The following is a 20,486-nucleotide window of genomic DNA, read 5'->3' on the forward strand; positions in this document are numbered from 1 at the left end:
CGCGTGCGTGGCGGCCATGCTGTCACGGATTTCTGGCCATGCAGAGCACACGCTCACTATTGAGAAATTGTTCGAGTCGCAACATGCGTTTGTTCAGTGTTCAGTATATCTGCTTCCTTACTGTTTTTTATGGCTTTTTTAATTTTGTAATGCTGTGTTTCTACATGAAACATTTAAGAGACACCACAGATGACGACGACAAGCGAAGATTATCTCGGATCGTCACGGAAGTCTGTGCTAGCATTACAAGTAGGTTGAATGTATTCCTTGCAGAAACGAGTGATAGTGGAGGGAGAGCAGCTTGGAAAATCCCACGAATTCAGAATGTTCTAGAACACGAATTCCTTCATTTTGCTGACAGAAAATGGCTGGAAAGTTATCGTATCTCCAAAGATATGTTTGAACAGTTGACGCATGATTTGCGGAGCCTTCAGCGACAGGTAACGAGACTGCGTAGTCCTGTACCTGTACGAACAGTTGTAGCGATGCTACTGAAACGTCTGGGAAAAGGACTGGACTACAGAGAGATCGGAGACAAATTGGAGTCGGTGCTTCTACTGCATGCATTAAAGTTAACGAAGCTATGAAACTCCTGGTTAGTTCCAAGATGCACATCATAAGCAAAATACAAAGAGGAATAGATTTTAAAAGAATCATAAATGGTTTCCAGAGAAAGTGGAATTTTCCCCAATGTTTGGGTGCCATTGACGGTACCCATATACCCATAAAAGCCCCCCTCGTCCACCATGCCGACTATTATAACAGGAAATGTTTCCATTCAGTTATTTTGCAAGGTGTTTGTGACAGCCAGTGCTGCTTCACTGATGTCTTTGCTGGCTCGCCTGGTCGAGCACACGATTCTAGGGTGTTTGGGCATTCTCAGATAGGAAATTTGATAACAGAGGGAAGACTGATTCCTGATGATTCAAATTTGCGACGGGTTATCCATAACCACGTCATTGAGCCATTTCTTATTGGGGATCCAGCTTACCCCATTTCCAAGCATCTAATGAAAAACTACCCAGGCAGCAATCTCACACCTGAGAAAGAGCATTTTAACTATAGACTCAGTCGCGCTCGCATACAGATTGAGAGGGCATTTGGACGGCTTAAAGGGAGATGGAGATGTCTGCTTAAGGCGTTGGAATGCGAACTCGATAAAGTTGTACTTCATGCCACAACAGCCTGTATCCTGCACAACATGTGTGAAGAGCGAAAAGAGAGCTACCTCGAAGAGTGGAACAGGTTGGGTGAAGATGAAATTGGTGACCTACCTCAACCCGATGCGCTGAACGATGATGACGCAGATAGCAATTCTAATATTATTAGGAATATCTTGGCTCATTTTTTGTACAATGACTGATCACCAAAGTCATGTTACGTGAACTGCATGGTTTCATATTTGTTTAACTTTCGGATTACAATAAAAGGAATTAACGACGAGCCAGGACCATTTAACAGTTCAGCTGTATTTCGATATTGACTTATGAGCGTTTAAAAACAGTTCCACGCATCAACTTTTTGAGATGCTATAGTTAAATTCATAATGTGTTTTATTTTGATGGAAAATAGAGTTGTGTTTTAACTATACAGTTGCTTTTGCCATGCAGCTGCTTTTTACTATACAGTTAACATTTTATCCCCAGAAAATTAACACACTCCTTTGTCAGTTGAATTCCTGCCATTAAAGTGTTATTGTATTTTTTCAACAACTTATTATAGACAGAGTTTCAATGAATAAAACACAAAATTGAAGTGACCAGCCTAACCAGAAATTACTGATTGCTCTGTTTCTGGAAAGACAATTGTGTACATTTCCCCAACAGACTAACAATAGAGACCAAGGTCGAACAATCGCTTATAGTTTCTGCCTTAGTAAATCCAAAACAAAACAAACTTAAGGTGTAAAATGCATCGTGACAAAAAGTGTGTCATCAAAGTGTGCATCTGTCTCATTTGCTCATTGGATTGTTCCACTACATCGCACAGGCGAGGTTTTTTCTTAGGTTTACATGCCCTGCCACTCTTTCTCTTTGGTGTTTTTGATGGATGAGTAGCCTGAGAATTTGCTTCTGCTGTACTTGTTCTTGTATTTGGTTCTGATGCTGCAATAACGGCAGTTGGTTCTTCTGTACCTGATTCTGCTACTCTTACTTCAGCATTTGATTGTGCATCCACACATTCTCCTGTAGCTGAGCTTTCGAGCAAATGTTCCTCTGGAGGGTCTTCAACAGGGTGTGTTCCTGGATGACAAGCATACCATTTTATTGATAACAAAAATCAAAGAGGATCTGTTTTGATATCCCACCTAAATATACCAGAATAGTTTTGGTTTACCTTGTGTATGAAAATAATGAAATAAGAAAGTTTAAGTTTTACTTGGAGCAGGAAAATTCCCAAAGTAGGGCTAAGAACTATTTTTGTGTTTTATCCAATGAAGTGGTTTATCAGGATTATCACCATGAAGAAGGTAATGACAGTAATTTTTTCCTCTTCAAATCTGTTAACATTTTAAAAGTCCATTGAAATTTTGTATATTAAAATCTTCATATGTGCTAGATATAAACAGGTACTCCCCTTCATATAAATATTTGCATTTTCAAAGTTATGACATGTAAAGGTTGCGGTCAAAGTTCACAAATGCTTCACTTGAACTTGACAATCATAAGTGCATAACTTTCTATTTGTTACACAAACATAACTCAACCTACCCAAAATACGGTCAAGCTTATCCCAGTGCTAAAATGCTGCCTTCTCCTGGCTTGAAAGAGCTTTTGAATCATACGGCCGCTCTGCTCCTGATATTTCCATCCTATCTTTCAATTTGCTGTACCTGGATTTCAGTTTCTTTAACTTTGTCTCTATCTGCTTCGCTGTCCTTTGGATGTCATTGTTTCGCTCAAGGAGGCCTTTGATTGAGGAATATAAATCTTTGTTTGTCGTCATGGGCTCTGCTGACGTTTTTGCATCACTGAAAGCATCTATAAGTGCACTAGTTTCATCCTGACTCCACTTTGCACCGTCGGACGCCATTTTGAAATCTCGAGTGGGACAAGGAATTGTGGGTACGAAAACAAGTGGTTTGTGGGTAAAGTGCCAGGGCACCAACGAAAAATGTGTTCACACAAGGACTCAGTGCCCAGTTTAATGCTCGAGTACAAGGTCTCGACCTTGTACTCGGGCACCGGCACCGTACCCGAATTCTGGCGTGGGTACCAGGAAAAAAGGTGTGTTCACATTGGTGCCCGGCGTGGAATAGAACCCAGGCACGGTGCCCGGGCACCAAGTGTGAACACTGCCTAAGAAACAAATGCAGTGTTGTCAGCCCTTTTAATACAAGTGGTGTTGTGGTCTTTTGTCTGAAGGGTGAACTTCATCGCTATATTTAATTGTAAAGAGCCAGCAGACCTCTTCAGTTTGTGTGCTTTGTTTTCCTAATGGAGGTAAATTAAGAGTAAATATGGACGTGGACGAGACAAAATTGAAAGGAGTTCTTATGAGAATCATCACATCACTTAATGAGGGAAAATAAGAAAGGGAAACTTGCTACATGTAAACAGAGCCTTAGTCAAACGGCGAGCGTCAGGAAGTCTCCCTTTGTCACACAATGTTAGCTTAAGATATTGATCTCATTACAAATGAGCCCCTGCTTGGCGAAGTAGAATTTGTTTGTTTCAACTGCATTTGTCTGGGTTCTGTTCGAGCACGTATCAATGTCTTTTGTTTTCCCCTAGGAGTATGCGATTGGCAGGTTATAGACAGTTTACTTGGTGGACTTATAACAGATTTGGTAAAGGGAACAGACGCGTGATTCCTTCGTATGTTGTGGTATCAATAAGACGTAACTACCCAGATGCAGCCGGAAATTATACAGGCTGTAAAGATGCTGAGGACAATGACTCATGGCCGGGATAGTCACGTTTAATTAATAAACTTGTCTTTGTTTTTATTACACATTCAAGGAGGTCCACGGCGCTATAGGGGTATCGGCTCCAGTTCCAATCATTAAAATACCTTCAACAGTCTGTTCCAAAAATAGAAAACTGACAATGTAAATGCTAGTGCCATTTTAGGCGGACTATTCGATTTTTGTATTTCTATTTTTTTCACTTGCTTAATTTTTTTCCAAATCTGGATACATGCCGTGCGAGAAGGTCCTCTTTTGGTGGGCGTGGAATGGGTGCGATGTTTTTTGGGAGATCAGGGACTTGAACTTGCTCTGGCTCTTCTCCCGTGTCTCTCATCTCCAACACTGAGCATAGCATTTCCGTAACGTGCAGCTTGGTCTTCTCTTCGAAAACAGGCCTTACAACCCAATCCTTCATCCCCTTAGGATAAACATAACGGAATCGTTTCTCCCCACTCGAAGCCTCTGCTTGAGATCGAACAGTGCCCGAATTGTGGTCTAAAGCTGTTAGCTGTGTACGTGCTACCATTCCCAGGTATCCAAAATGTTGCCGCTTGGGCGCGTATTTGTTGTAGAGTGAATGGTACACTTCCAAGGTCCCTGTGTGGATGGTCTTTGTTAGAAGGTCCAAATCCTTTAAAAGTGTCTTCTCTAGCACTACATGTTTTAACGCTTCGTGTGCCGGGGAACCTTCGAGTAGCCATTTCGTTTTACGATGTGCCCTTGGGTAAATGGGCTCGTGTGCACAACGATTGTACAGCACAGTCGAATCCCAATCGTGTTTGTTAGCCGTGTGGTGGAGGATGCTGACCCACTTCTCTTTGAGGAGCTGGGGATTTCCGTCACACATCATCGCTGACCACCACATATGGTTTGTCACGGATTTTATCCAAGGAGAGAGGTCCCTGCATTCTTTCTTCTTGGCTTTCGTGGCTAGCTTGGACTTGATGTTCTTAGTCAAGTGCCACACGTCTACCTGGTGCTCAACACCGAGGTCCTTATACTCGCTTCTCATGAGTGCCTTGATACCGGTGTGCCTGTCAGTACTTACAACACCTACAGGAATGCCACCATTTAGTGTGCGATCAAGACAATGCTTAAAAGCACGTTTCTCCATTGCCTGTGAACTTGTACTCTGCTTTACATGGCAAACTTCGAAATCGACAATTTTCTCACTCTCTTTGTCCATCATGGTGTAAGTTCCGTATTTGGCACTATAGCCTGGGGAGTCACAACGTCCATCTCCGAGGAGAGTGTCCGAGTTCCTGTCTAAGAGATCGGCGAGGACTGCCGCCTTTTCCTGCTGCCAATGATCATTTATAACAGGGAAAAGGTGCTTCTTCTGCCAGTTGTGATAATCCGATTTGCTCAGAAAGGCAAGATTTCTTGCAGAGGCTACTTCGGAAACACGCGAAAAAGTATTTCCTGTAATAAGTATAGCACCTGAAAGCAATACGTTCCCCGCGGCCACCCTGTTAACAAGTGGCTGGGAAACCCACTCCTTCGAATGGGAGTTTCTACAAAGTGTCGTTACTTTAAGTGCACTTCCCTTTTTTAATAGCTCCTTTTCCAGAACCTCTCCACCGCATTTAACACAGCGACCAAATAACTTAAGCAGTTCTTCCTCAAATACTATGTACTTGGGAGACGAACACATTTTCTCATAAATGGTATCGTGACGGTTACTAACGGGCAGATCAGTCTCCAAATCACTTTGGGTGGTGTCCTAGTCCACTTCTTCAAAGCTGATGTTAAACAAACTGTCTTCCCCAGCCTCTTCATCACAGCTGACTTGAATGGAACTGTTGTTGATATTGTCATCATCAAAGCTGACTTGAAGGGAATTGTCGTTCACATCGTCATCTATTGTTACGTCAGTATCTTCTTCCAGGTTAATCGAGAGTTCCAGAAGCCGAGGTGGTTGGCTAGATGAAGCTTTGATCGGGGTCGAGGTAAATGGCTGTGTGCAAAGGGACCCAGGCTTAGAGAATAAAGGCAGCAGATTCCATGGTGGAACACAACTATAGTTGTGATCTTGAAGAAGCAGCGCGTCTCCTGTTTCACTAGCAAGCCATTGTGTTCCACACGTTGTAAACTTTTTTTCAGGTTCGCAGTGTTCTGCGCTTGCAGATGTAGCGTTGGTCCGGATAAACTGAGATTCTGCGCAGCTTGGGGAAGAAAGTTGATTCGCCGAAGGTTCTGTTTCAAGCTTTGGAGAAGAGGGCGAAGCAGCACAGGAGGTAGATAGTGTATCACCAGTGTTTTCCTTTACAACTGAACACGAAGACTTTTCTTGCTCTAAAGATAGCAAATGGGTGTTTTCAAGAAAGGTGTTCAAGACCTACGATGAAATGCAGAATGTACGGTGTTGATTACATTTATAGGCTGGTATCACAAAACAGTAGTTAGTTGCATCATTAATATTGCACACCCCACCTCCTGTCGGCTCTGGCGATTCGCCCTACCAACGCTTGTTTGTCGGATTTTCTTTGGTGGAGGCGCATAGGGAAAAACAGATGGAACTGCATCATCTTTTAAATGTCTCTTTTTCCTGCTACCGTCAGATCCAAGGAGCTCGGACTGTATTTTTACAAGAAAGGAAAACAATCAAACATTAAACACATTAATGGTTTTCCTCATTGTCTTCTTATTTACACAGAGTGACTAGAAGACCTTTTTTACCATGATTCTGGTATAAACAAATATTCACGTGCCTTATAAGATAATTATAAACACTGCTTTGGAAAAATGCTTGGGAAAAATTCTTGGGAGAAAACGGCTAAGCGCCTCATGGTCGCGATTGAATTTACTACACGCGGTCAATCACCAATGCGAGTTTCAATTTGTTTTGTTGCTATTACAGTGGTTCTTTTAAATAAAATTAAAGAAAAAATACAATTCGATTAAGGTCAAATATTCATACCTGAATATTCCGCTTGAAGGTGTCCTTGATAAAGTGATCTGAGCAGATGTAGCAGTTCTCGGGTTTCGGCAGAGCGTCCTCGCGTTTTATTTTTGCCAGCCAAATTTTCTTTAAATTTTCATTTACAGGTAGCTTGTGGAAGCTTACTCCTTTACCTTTTGTATTTTTGTAAGTATTATGGCAGTTAACTACAAGACAGTTGACCATAGTTAAACCCTCATTAGAAATACTCGTCAGAAAGGTCAATCAAGTCAACCAGGTCAAAGCGATGAACAACAAGGTTTGACTATTGCTACGTCATAGCTGACGTCATATCCAAGTCGCGAAAGTGGTAGATAAGAGCAACTTCAAAGCGCTGTTGTCGTAATTGCAAAGCAAACTGGACAAAACGGCAACTGTTTTCGAATTCCTGTGGAAAAGTTCTATTAATAGAAGTAAAATTTTTCTAGACCGTACTTCCCCTTTAAACACTCGATTTCTTGTTATCCACAAAATGAAAAAATGTTGCTAAATAGTAGCTACTCAATTCCATTGGATAGGTTACTGAATATTTCATAAAGTGGAAGAATTGGCCCATTTTGACTTGTAGCTGGGAGCTACTGGAAAATTTAAATTGCCTTGCAATAAGGTAATTATAAGAGACATGTATCCAAATTACAAATATTATTTTAATACATCAATATAAACTGAGAGGGAGTTTGTTATGTAATAGAAAACACTGTTTATTGAAAAATCTTTTGTAGCTGCAAGCTAACTTTTAGTTGAATTATGTTTTGCTTGTATAAATATATAATAGATAATTTACTGACATTGTTGTTGAAACATGATAAAGTTACCAGAGTATAAATATTGCCCGGGGAATTAAAACATTTTCCACTAGTGAAGTATGGGCGAGTGATGTGCTTCGCCCTTTGTAGATGATGGTTTTTGTTCATGATTCCTAATTGTAAATACTATCATAGAACCTCATGTGCATACAAAGTTGTCTGTTCAGTGTTACTAACTTTAAAAGGTTTTTTAATGTGCTAAAATGACCTAAATTTAAGTCAAATTAAGTAGTGTTCTCTGAAGTTTGAGGATTTAAAAAACATGTTTTCTTTTTATTTTAGAAGTTATACTGAACCAACCATAGAAGGTTGGAGACTGGAGGCAGCAGCTGCAGTATTTGTGGAAGCTGTATTGGGTATTTTGAAGTGCAAGTCAGTTTGTGTTAGTTTTAACACCTACATAATTATAGATCGTGACATAATCAGATACATTTTTAAAAATAAGGGCTCAATTGCCCCAGATGGTTTAATGAACTAGAATTAATTTAATGAACTAGGTGAAGGTGTGTCAGTTGATTTTCCCGTTAAATTAAAAACAAAGCTAAGATTTCATTCAAAACGTCTCATTGTAAATAATTTTGGTTCCCTTAAGAAGGCACCACTTATTCCCTCTGAAAAAGTTTCAGTGGTTATTATGAGGAAAGCCTGCTCTAAGAATACAATCACCACAAAAATTTCAGTACTTAAAGCAATGTATAGGTATTTTTCTAAAATTATATCTTTATATTGATAATGGTTTTGATGTGAACTTGTCTAACATTTTTTAAAGAGAAATGAAATGTTTGACAATGGTTGGTGAAAGAGTTTTCTTTAGGCTTAAACAGAATTAAATAAGGTTGTTTTTATAACGTTAACTTGAAGTGTCTTCTTGTTTTCATAATAACCTTTAAGTACATATGGGTTGTGAATATTATTTTAATCACTGTTCATTAAAATGTCAATCAGTTCTGCTTTCTTTAATTTTGATATTCCTTTCACCTGCAAATTTACCTGTTTTCTTCCTGATGACATCTTTTTTATCTCCTGTTGGCCTGCTTGCTTCATATGACCAAAAGTTGCAAATGAGCTGCTTGTGTTCTGTGCTGATAGTATCATCTCTCGTTTTCCTTTCTAGATCTAGCCAACTCTCTCTCTAGATTCATGACTGCGTATCTGATACCTTTTCTTCTTTTGACGTTCAAATTATTAAAATGCTACATTTCCCTGCTTTTTAAAGTGAAATACCGCTTTTTATTTCTCAATAATTATAGATCAACTCAAAGTTGCCAACCAATACAAAATCTGAAGTAACTATATTCATCTAAACACGACCAACGTAGCAAACAATCAATCTTTGGTACATCCATAAAAAAATTCACGAAAATAAAAGATATAAACGGATTTTAAAGGTCCTCTAGGTCATTTTTATTTCCACAAAAGCCCTATGGGGTCTCAGATATTTTACTTTTTTTACCATCCTCATTTTAGAACAAAACCCCGTTCCAACATATACTAACAACTAGACCTAAGACGTCAAGAATTTTTGAGAAGGCCGAGAATCTTATTCCTTTATAAAATCATTTCATTATACATTAAATGCGTTTCTTCCTCAGAGGGTTCTGCGCTTGTTAAACAAATCATGTTAAAACTGTTTTTGGGATTATATGTCGCAATTGAACGTATTTATTACAAAAAAGCCACTCAGTAGCAAAAACCCATTTGACGTAGCAAGTACTCGCTTTTTGTAGCAAGTACCCAGTTATACTTCTTTTGCTCTGAAAACATTTTATTTGTCAAAGGATTACGTTTTAGGGAACCAACTGCGTATTGTTTCAGAAGAATTAACTCCTATGTATGTGCTAAGTTAAAATATAACACGTCTTTACCGAAAAAAAGTGCACACACGCGCATTTTTGTAGGCAATAGTTTAACTCACGGCATACGGCTGAAAAGTAGCAATTAAAAGCGTTGTGGGAATAATATTTTATGTTTAATTAAATTAAACCATGGTATTTTCATTCGGAAGATGATGTAAGAGGCTACTTTTCTGACATTCCAACATCTAGGAAAAGATTGACGTGGACCGGCCCCTGACAGGAATAGGGAGCTCACTAGCGATTGAATCATATCAGCAGAGTCACTTGACAGAGAAATTTTATCTCATGACTTTGATTCCACGTATGAACGAAATCTTACGTGTGAGGAACAAAAAGCACTTGATGTGCTTGGATATGATTACATCATTATTAAACAAGCCGATAAAGGATCTGCAGTCCCTGTCATAGGTAAAGAGGCGTATAGCTATGAAAAGCATTGCAGAGCCCACGTGATGACTCTAAAGTATACAAACCATTAGGAAAAGATCAAACTAAGGAGATGACTAAAAAGATCAATCAAAAAGTAAGGGGATTCCACCGCAAATGGCATTTTAGTTGACGAAAAAATAACTATTATGGCATCAGGAGAGGAACAAACGGGGAGATTTTACTCACTGCCCAAAATTCACAAGGAAGGATGCCCCGGGAGACCATTACTAATATTAGATTTTAATACTGCTACGGAGAGAATCTTACAATTTGTAGACCATCACTTAACACCGCTGGTACTCAAGATAAACTTTTGTATAAAGATGCAAACGACTTTCTTGAAGGAATAAGGGACATAGGCTACTTATCCGAAGGGACTTTCATATGCACACTAGTTGATTTTGTCGGGCTCCACCCTCCATGTACCACATGATGAATGATTAATTGCGGGCAGTTAAGGAGGCTCAAGGATGTTTATATAAAACCAGCCAACAAACATCAACATCTTTACCATACACCTTGCCACCTGAATGCCTGCAACATTTTATTTTTTTAAAAAGGCATTTCGTACTCCCTAGCATTGAGGAGACTGAGACTCATATTTTCGGAGGAGACGGCTAATTCAAAAAAAGATTGAAGGAGTTATGTGTTTTTGCTCGGAAGAGGCTATCAAAACAACTTTGTCAATGAACAAATTTTACAGTATAGCTCAGTTAAATTTTGAGCTCAGTGCACGCCTAGTTTAGTTTTAAATTCATGTGGACATGTAAGTCAGTGCCAATGCCAGTTTAGCCTTAGGCTTAAGTCCAGTTTGCAACACACCCAGTTTCACAATGGCACATATAGTTAACGAGTTCTTTTTTACTGCATGACTGAAACACTTGAGAATAACAGGGTGCTAGATTCATGATTGCTTGATTGCCGCCTAATGCTTGACTTTTTGCACTTTACATTTTGTCATGGTCTTAATTTGCTACCCTTATCAATGGCCATTGTTATACAAGCAAAATATGACCGTATAGGACCAGTTTTGAACAATGGCAGCCATTGCTTCAGATTACACGAGGGATTTGTTTAACGAGTGGGAAATGTGAATAGTCGGTAAGACTAAAGCTAAATAACAATCTCTCCTGGGGAGGTGGTACTGATAGGCTGTTTTCGTGAAAGTAACTACGTTGAGGGGAGGGGACGGACTGAGGAAACTTTTATTCAGTTATAATATTGCTTATGTTTGAAATTGTACTGCTTGAAACTGCCAAAAGATATATTTTACCCCATCGTTTGACCCGAGAAGCAAAGCGCATGCCGTTACAGTCATATACTGTTATGTTCGTTGCCCCTCTGTCTTACTCGGAAAATTTAAGAGGGAACCAAACCAAAACAAATCCCTCGTTAAGTTACCGCTACTAGGGTCTTGCACGTGTTAGCGAAAAGGAGAGGAAGTTTTCAAAAGTGTTTTGACCACAATGATATTTGGCATTCGGATGAAAAGATATCTTTTCGCAAACAAAAACTATCGTTCTATTGGAAAAAAGTCACACCGCGCGTTTGTTTGACAACCAACAAAGATAAAGGACGCGTCGTGTAAAAACTTGAAAATATATGTTAAAGTGGATTATATTCAAGAAAATATTTTTACAACTTAGGAAAAACTATAACAACTTCTAAGAATTTTCAAGGGCGTCCTGTTTTCCTGCTTTTACTGGAAAACAAAACCCTCACCTCTTTGACAACTGCCGCCCGCTCAAGTAGTAAAAACATAATGGAAAAATATGATCCATGCGCTCTTTTTAAACTAAAAGCCTTACATAGCATTTTGCAAGCGCAGAGCAACAGGGCCACAGATAGTTTTATCATATCATCCCCTTTAGGGTATACGTAGAAATAAACACAGTCTTTAACCTACATAAGTATTCGGCGCTTAACTTCTATGATAAGGGAATTCCCAAGCCAGGCGAAGGGGCCTTAAAAAAAATTGACCACTAGAACAGCAACTACTACAACAACAGCAACAATGCATTTATTGGCTACTCATGATCAGCGTCATACAAATTAATTTAATTTATTATTGTAATTAAACAAAAGTGATTTTTGAAATGGAAATTCAAGTCGAAATCTAAGAATATAATTATCAAAAGATTAACCACTCAGACTCAAATTTTATATCACGTAATCATTATACTTATTGGCCTTTTACTAAAAGCGTTTCCTGTTATTTTTGCCAACTTCTATTTTCTGTACCATTGTGATAAGATTTTTGTTAACAAAATCGTTAGAATATTGCAACTATATATCGCCTGTGATAGAAACCCAGCCAAGGAAATTTGATAAGAAAATAATGTTTAATAATTAAAATTACGAACTTGAGATTTCGAAAATCGAAAACGAATAAATCAATCACTTAAGTAAAAACCTTCTAGAAGTTCAAATTTCAGAAAAAAATTAACTCAAATATCTTCAAAGATGCTTTAAAAACCTGCACTAAAAAAACACTTCATGAAACAAGAAGGGGTGCCATTTTGTCAACAATCGCTTCTTACGTTCTAGATAAAATGGATAAAACGTAATGTAGACAATCAGAGAACTGCATTCAAGACAAAACGCCAGTTGGTATATATTATTAAATGATATCGTAATACATATATATTTCAATTAGTAGTAGGCCTCCATCGGTCAGGGTCGACCATGGGTATAGCATCCTAATTGTGTGTTTGGCTGGAGCATCTGCGACTATGACTGTGAAGGCCAATGCGTGAATGGCAGTCCCTGCCGCAAGTGCTGCACGTGTATGCTGTTTGTTGGACATTGCTGATACGAAGTTTTCTGCGGGTCCGCCTCCTTGTGGCAGCTTGTGTCAGCTTCTCTTCTCCTGTTTTGAGGTGCCTTGTAACGGCTCCTCTCCATTGTGACCGATCAGCTGCGAGATTTTCCCAGGTCTCTGTGTCAATTCCTACAGCCTTCATGTCACGCTTCAAAGCATCTCGGTATCGCAGCTGTGGGCGTCCTCTGCGTCTACTTCCAGTGGCTAGCTCACCATACAGTAAGTCTTTGGGGATGCGGCCGTCTGGCATGCGATGAACGTGGCCCAGCCAGCGGAGTCTACGTTGCCTGAGTAAGGTTGACATGCTTGGCAGGCCCGCACGAGACAAGACCTCTGTGTTTGGGACTTTGTCTTGCCACGAAATTCCCAGGATGCGGCGGAGGCTTCTCATGTGGAAGGTGTTCAGGCGTTTTTCTTGTCTGGCGTACATCGTCCATGTCTCGCTGCCGTATAGCAGTGTACTGATGACACAAGCGCTGTATACTGCCATCTTGGTCTTCTCTGTGAGCATGGGGTTGGACCACACACGTGTAGTGAGGCGTGCAAGTGTGGCAGCCGCCTTTCCAATTCTCTGGTCGAGCTCGAAGTCTAAGGAGAGATTGTCAGTGACAGTGGAGCCTAGATACGTAAAATGATGGACCACTTTGAGCTCGTAATCGTCGATGGTAACGGATGGTGGTGTTCCTTGTTCCAGGACTTTAGTCTTTTTCAGGCTGATGGTAAGCCCAAAGTCTTTGCAGGCCTGAGAGAAATGGTCCATGAGTGACTGAAGTGCTTGCTGAGTATGGCAGGCTACTGCTGCATCGTCAGCAAATAGCATGTCTCTTATCAGGGCTTCACGCACTTTGGTCTTTGCTCGGAGACGGGCAAGATTGAAAAGCCTGCCATCTGATCTTGTATGCAGGTAGATCCCTTCTTTTGATGCGCCAAATGCATGTTTCAGAAGGAAGGCAAAGAAGATTCTGAAAAGGGTTGGGGCAAGTACGCAGCCCTGTTTGACACCGCTGTTGATGTTGAATGACTCAGAGGTTCTGCCGTTGAACTGCACAGTCCCCTGCATGTTGGCATGGAAGGACTCAATCAGGCTGTGTAGTTTAGGGGGGCAGCCAATTTTAGATAGAATTCTGAAGAGACCCTCTCTGCTTACAAGATCAAACGCCTTGGTCAGATCGATGAAGGCAATGTACAAATGTACAAATGTACAATGTACAACCCAATTAAATACCTAAAATAATACATTTATCACTGTCATCTTCAATATTTATCTGTGATTAGTTCTTACTTGATTTATGAACTAAAAATAAAGTGATAAACAAAGCGAATCATTAACGAAAACCCAACCAAAGAAATTATACAAGTATATGTAAAATTATGCAAGGAATACTTGTTCAAACACCACTCGCGTCGTGAATCAAACAAAGTATAGGAAAATTAAGAAGTTGGTATCAAAACAGATAATCAAATACCTATCTGACTTATTACGTTCACTAAGGTTACATATCTTTCCAATAATTATGACGGAACTAAAATGAGATTAATATGCCTAATATGCCTGCATGTAAAGTTCATTGGCCGCTTTAACTTTTACTCCAGTTAATTTGGACTTCTTACCTAGTTCAGTTTCAAGAATGTGCCTGATATCACGTTCAGGCTTGCACATTTTACTTATTGTGTTACTCTTTAAAAAAACACAAGCCTTGCTCGTGCTTTGTGGATGGGCACCAAATGCTGGATTTGTGCGAGCTGTAATATTGAGATTAGTGTTGGTCGGTTGTGTATAAGAACGGTTTTCATCTAAGTGTCATAAACGCAAAAACGATATAATCACTTCGTCCAATCAGAAAAGAAAAGATACCACTGAATAAAATGAAGCGGGCGTGAAGCGCGAGAAAACGTGCAGGTAACCTAGAACCAAAACCAATTCATATTATTTCCGCTACTTAGTTGAAAACCGCTCTTTTGACTACATATTTTATTAACACTTTTTCTTACTTAGTCGTCCTTTCTTTGCTTCCTGGCGTACTTTATCAGTGAGGCGCTTCTTAGCTCTTTGGATTTCACCATCATCTTCTTTTCCGGTAATTAGCCCAAGCTCCAGTGCTTTTGGATCGCCGACCACCCTCTCCCAAACTACTTCCTTCTTTATGGCGTTGCTGTCAATGAGGTCCTTTGTTAAACTGAGTAGGTGTCTTGTCTGTTCATCAGTGAACTTTCGCCAAAATCGCGAAGATTCGCTTGAAACAGACATGGCTGATGACGTTTTCTCAAATTCTGCTTCCTTCAGGTAGCGTAGGACCTTCTCGGAGCTGGTCAGCTGCTCACTGGGGGGCTCCAAATTTTTAACGTGGTCTCCCCTAAGTTGCCGGAGTTTCAGGTCAACTGCTTTTATGGAACGTTGTTTGAGATCGAGCATGCTTGATTTCATTAGTTTTTCACTAACATCTTTCTCCGTGATTGAGCCCGTTTCTATTTCTTGTTGGAAAACCTTCTTTAACTCCTCGGTTTCTTCTGGTTTCCACGCATCAGGTATTTCGCCCTCTTTCTTTGCCTGACTATCTTCTGATGTCTGAAGAGAAACGAGCTTTTTAACTGCTCTTCTTCCTAAATCAGTTTCTACTACTTTGTCGTGGACTCGGTAGTATTTTGCTTGCGTATCCGTCTTGTGCTGTGCAAGAGCAGCTAAATGATCCCTTTCTTGAGGCATGTGGACGTGCATTCCGGTTGCCAGAGATTTCCGGATTGTTGTTGCTGAAATCTTGCCCCTGAGCTCCACTCCCTCTCTTTGGAAGGTTCACCAAACGCAAGTGGAAACTTGAGACGATGTTTATGGCAAACCGTTGCTCGAAACAAACACTTTCTCTACTTGAGAATCCGATGCGACGAACTGCTTTCTCACCGTCCTCATGTACATTTCTATTAGAAGGTATAGGACGTCATAAATCCAGACATTAGCGGCACCATATATCCCTGCTGTCTTGTGCTCTTTCACATCCACCCTGTACCTTGCGTTATCTTCTTCGGTGCCAGGATAGAAGACAGCTTCATTGAACTTGTTTACTGTGATGTTTACTGCTACTCCACTTCTCCCGCTATTATCAATGAGGAGACGCGTCATTAGCCAGTCTCTTACTTCGCAATGGGACTTGTCACTAAGCATCCTGCTGGCACTCTCTCCACCTTGAGTTTCCTCTGATGTGACAGCAAGCTGTTTGACGGCATTCACGTGTTGATTTCCGTGACAGACTTAATGGAGGTTCTCGCTTGAAGGAAGTTTTCTGAAATCTTCGTCACGTATTTCTAGCTTTCTTTTCAGGACCTTCTTCTTTTGGGCAGCTGACCATGAAGTCATGTAATCTCTGCGCGCATTCAACGTTTCCACACTAACATCAGGTAGGTCAGATTTTCGTTCTTGACTGAGAAATTTGTAAAAGAGTCGTAAACTCATGAGATAAGATCTGACAGTCCCAGGTTGGTACTTTTCTACTGCCTACGATAGCCACGTCTTCAAAAGCTTTAACCCATCCTTTCCTGGTAACATTAGCAGATACATCGCGGGTGATTTAGGTTCAGCTACCTTGATAGTCGTTTCGTGAAGTTGCAACCTTCTGATGACACTTTGGACTTGGGACTTGTATTGCTGTGCCATTTTTGTGCTACGATATCCGCCATTGATGTCGATCAACCAGCCTTAAAAGTCCACAAGGAATTCTTTTATAGAAGTGTCCATGTCCCCTTCTGTGGTTCTGTTCTTGTTAGTTTCGTGCTTGTCTTGTTCGCAGTCACTCGGTACCCATTCTGTGTCTATCGCATCATCATTATCGCTCCCATCACCCTCAAACATAACTTGAAAAGCTGTATCATAGCTGCTGTCTTCCTCTTCGTAAACACGACTTAGTTCATCCGCTATTTTCTGGGAAGTTTTAAACTTGTGGCCTTGATTTACTCTGTTGTCTTTAAACTTTTTCACATAGTTCTTCCATCCTTTGTCTTCTTCCAGGAATGAGCCCTCATCAATGTTTTTTTCGGCAATGACCTCAACTAATTCAGTTAACAGCCCATTGCGTTCATTTTGAAGAAGTGATGAATTCTCTACTATGGCTGATTGGCCATCTGTTATCTCTGATTCTGTTGAATAAACATCTTCATCGCCGCAGATATAATCTGAGTTTGAAGCGGCATCACCACTACTGGATAGTACCGTCACTGCATCATCAGCTGGCTCATCAAAAGTACAAGGCATGTCTTTAGTCTTTACGGTTTGCCGAGGCAAATCTTTGAACTCTTCTTCACTATATGCTTTCTCCTCATCATAAGTACTTTCCTCGTCATTTTCGTCTTGGCTTTTTGCTTCTTCTCTATTCACATAGGCATCCTTCTGACCTTTTTTGACTCTCTTTGAGTGATGCTCTTTCCGGTCGTTAACATGATAAATCCTTTTTTCTTCATAATCTTTCCATACTTTGCTTGTCAACTGGTCGTATTCTTCATCACTGTCAGTGCTTTTTCGTGTTCTTTTGAGTTCTGGCTTTCTTTCATTCTGAGCACGGACCCTCTTGGACGTTTGTCTCATGGTTCTTTCCAAATTTTTGCCAAGCTCCTCATAATCCTTATCACTGTATCCAGTGTTCTATTCTAAGTCACACTCCATCAGGTCCCCGCGTGATACGCCTTCTTCGCATGCACCAACCATGTTTTCAACCGCCTTCTTTTCTCCCACCTCTTCTTCATTTGAATAAATACTGCCATCTGTTTTGGTTAATTTCGTCTTATCACGCTTTGATTTCCTTTTTTGTTCCTTTTTTCTTCCTTTTTTGTTCCTTTCATCTTTGCTGCTTAACCCTTTAAGACCCAGATTTTTTTGACACCATATTTTTTCCCCCGAACGACGACAACATTTTGAGTCACAGATGATCAGGATTTGAATTAAATGCTATAAAACCATATATGTATGTATTCCTTATAAAATTGTCTTTCCAAAAAGCTGTGTTTTTATGTAATTAATAACAATTTGATCCTTTCAGTGTAAGCACAGTACTTGCTCACTGTTTGCGATGAACTCTAAAAGATGAAAGCACTGTCATGTTTCATCATGGAAAAGATCCCTGCCTGGTTTAGTTTTATGTTAACCAGATTCTGCAATTTCTAAGGAACAGAATGCAAAAAACCCCTTGTGAATATCATAAAAAGAACAGAAATTATGCAATTTTTTGTAATTTCAATCGGGCTCCAAAATGTCAAGCCTTTCAACAACAAACCTGATCTGAAATCTAATAACAGGCAAAGGAGTTTGGAAAAAAACCCTTCCATTTGCTCAAAAGGTATGTCAAAAGCACAAAACAGTTCAGTGTTCTGAATACAATAAAATAAAAATTCTGAATACAATAAAATAAAAATTCTGAATACAATAAAATTCCCTGAAATTCACAAGCCAGTTGCAATCAGTTGTTGCTAAAAGTTGTGGAGACTAAACTCTCGATTTCAAATGTTCAGAAGAAGACAATGTTGTTTGTGTAAATGCAAAGTACATGTCCAGCAGTCTCTACTACTGCCAGTAAATAGGTGATGTATGCCATTTTTTCCAGCAATTTCTGTCCTTTGTGATGCATAACAGAGTGCGATTACAAGTAACACAGACAATTTGTGACTTGTAACGAAAGTTCTTTCCCAGATCCTGCACAATGGCTTTCTTTGCACCAACAGCAGTCTCTTCTTGTGTCAGTCACCTCCAGGACATGTCGTCTGTTATTTAACCTTTTCTCATCTGCCTCAGATAGAGGGAGGGAGGGAGGGGGGTCGACCAGATTTTCGACAAAATGACCTTTGTCCAATCAGCTGGTGAGCAACTTCCATTCGGAAGTCAATAAACTCCTGGGAGGACTGGGGATTTGCTTTCCTCATTATAATAAAGAAGGCAAACTTCCAGGCCATACCCTAAGAGCTTCTTCCATGCCTTCCTTCACTTTCTGACCACAGGAAAGGTCTTGATAAGCTGATCTGATAGGTCCACCCCACCCATGTACTTTTGGTAGTCCACTTGGGCAGGGGGACATGGAACATCGACTTGCTCACGCCCATTCTTCCGTGGTATAGTTGGAAGGGTGCCATCAGGATTTTTAGGTGGGTGAATTGTTGAAAGAAGGTAAACCCCACGCCTGTCAAACCAGCTCATAGCAACAAGTTGATCATGGATTCTAAACTGGTAATGGCCCCTGGGCAGGCGCTTTTCGTCAGCTTTTGCGATAAGAATATCTTTAGGAAATCCTTTCCTTCCAGCTCTGACTGTGCCACAGCAATAAATGCCAGAGTTCATCCGTTCAATGAACAAATGAGGGTTACACTAGAAATTGTCCATATACAAATGGTGGTTGTTCCCTTCAATTGGTGCAGTGAGATCTCTGACAACACGCCGAGCCAAATTTTTTTCTGCATTGCCCCCCTCTTTACCGAGATACACTTGAAATTTGTACACATAGCCAGTAAGGGACTCTGATAACACCCAAAGTTTTATCCCCCATCGCGTTGGTTTGTTCTTGATGTACTGTTTGAACGAGAGTCTGCCTTTGTGAGGGACCATGGTTTCATCAATTGCAATATCCTTTGAAAGCTTATACTCCCTGCTGATGTTGCGGGATATAATGTTCAGAAATTCTCTGACTGTGTAAAGTTTATCATATCCAGGATCACCAACTGGGGGTGCAACAGAATTATCAGCTAGGTGGAAATAACGCCAGATTTGTAAAAATCTGGTGCGTGACATTACATTGCTGATACCCTCTTGGTGAATAAGATAATCTTCTTTCCAGTACATTCGAAAACGTGGAAGCTTGATAATGCCCATCAAAATTATTATGCCTATGAAAGCCTCCATTTCTTCCCTTGTAACTGGGTGCCATGCCTGTTTATGTTCAACTGTCTAGTTGTCCTAATATTCAACAAGGAAGAACATTGCTGACTTTATACCGATATTTTAATAACCTTAGAATTAAGCTCACCAAAACAATATAAATGTTTACAATATATTAAATAACTGCAAAAAGTGAATACCAGGACTACATTAACATGAACAACAATCATGGTTTGGTCTTTAGGGATAGCTTTACCTCTTTTATCTATAACCGTTATTTCCCTTGTGTAGGAAAATGAGCAAGAATGATAGGGATTACTCAATGTCCTGTCAGGAACAGTGTGCAATTTCCAAACACCGTCCTGAAAAATTCAGTATAAAAAAAAGACAAGCTTAATAAATTTCTTAAACCTGGGTTACTCTTCTGGGCAAAAAACAAAATTGATAATTATAAAGGTCATGCATACCTGTATTATTTCTGGGTGATGAAAATGATGTTTGGTCTGATGCAGGTGATTACAGCAATCAAGGCAGAAGTATGCCGTAAAGCTACAATCCCTGCATCGACTTTCCACCGTTTTACCACAATTACATTGATGGGGCACGAAACCTTCCATTTCAACAGAGAACTTCAGCAATGTGGATCGCAAGGATTCCCAGTTTTTGTGGAGCCTTTCCTGGCGCATTTTGTAGGAGCTGGTGGAGGAAGTGGGCACCACATCATCGTCGGAATCTGGCGGGTCACCATCACACAAAGCGCACGGATCTTCCTCTTCTTCACCTTGTTCCACATCTTCCACACTACGATGTTGCTCTTTTTCCAGAGGCAGAGTAGAAGGAAGTTGAACGGTGGATTTCCGGGTTTTATTTGATCTGTCT

General features: G+C 40.2%; 3 protein-coding genes and 1 pseudogene across 3 annotated transcripts in view; 1 reads left to right on the forward strand and 3 right to left on the reverse strand.

Annotated features, from left to right (window-relative positions):
- Positions 1–20,486, forward strand: part of LOC113686632 (uncharacterized) — a 187,630-nt gene that overhangs the window by 29,852 nt on the left and 137,292 nt on the right. The window lies entirely within an intron of this gene.
- Positions 1,873–3,130, reverse strand: LOC149048037 (uncharacterized; annotated as a pseudogene).
- On the reverse strand, positions 4,107–5,594 carry LOC149048038 (uncharacterized). Its single transcript, XM_089202282.1, has one exon. It carries the CDS (start codon positions 5,562–5,564, stop codon positions 4,107–4,109), a length of 1,458 nt encoding a protein of 485 aa, XP_089058408.1. The 5' UTR covers positions 5,565–5,594.
- The window catches only part of LOC149048039 (uncharacterized), an 881-nt gene continuing 88 nt past the window's right edge, over positions 19,694–20,486 (reverse strand). Inside the window, exons 1-2 of the mRNA XM_089200296.1 lie at positions 20,075–20,486; positions 19,694–19,969 (exon numbers count right to left, since the gene is read on the reverse strand). The exon at positions 20,075–20,486 is cut by the window's right edge and continues 88 nt beyond it. Coding sequence (XP_089056422.1) covers positions 19,718–19,969; positions 20,075–20,293 — 471 coding nt within the window. The 5' untranslated portion in view covers positions 20,294–20,486 and the 3' untranslated portion in view covers positions 19,694–19,717. The remainder of the gene's footprint in view (positions 19,970–20,074) is intronic.

Source organism: Pocillopora damicornis, chromosome 3 (genome assembly GCF_964200805.1).
Source record: "Pocillopora damicornis chromosome 3, jaPocDami1.2, whole genome shotgun sequence".
In the NCBI taxonomy this organism is placed as follows: domain Eukaryota; kingdom Metazoa; phylum Cnidaria; class Anthozoa; order Scleractinia; family Pocilloporidae; genus Pocillopora; species Pocillopora damicornis.

Excerpts from the sequence above, each read along its gene's own strand:
- LOC149048038 (XM_089202282.1), bottom strand. The coding sequence starts at position 5,564 with ATGTGTTCGTCTCCCAAGTACATAGTATTTGAGGAAGAACTGCTTAAG.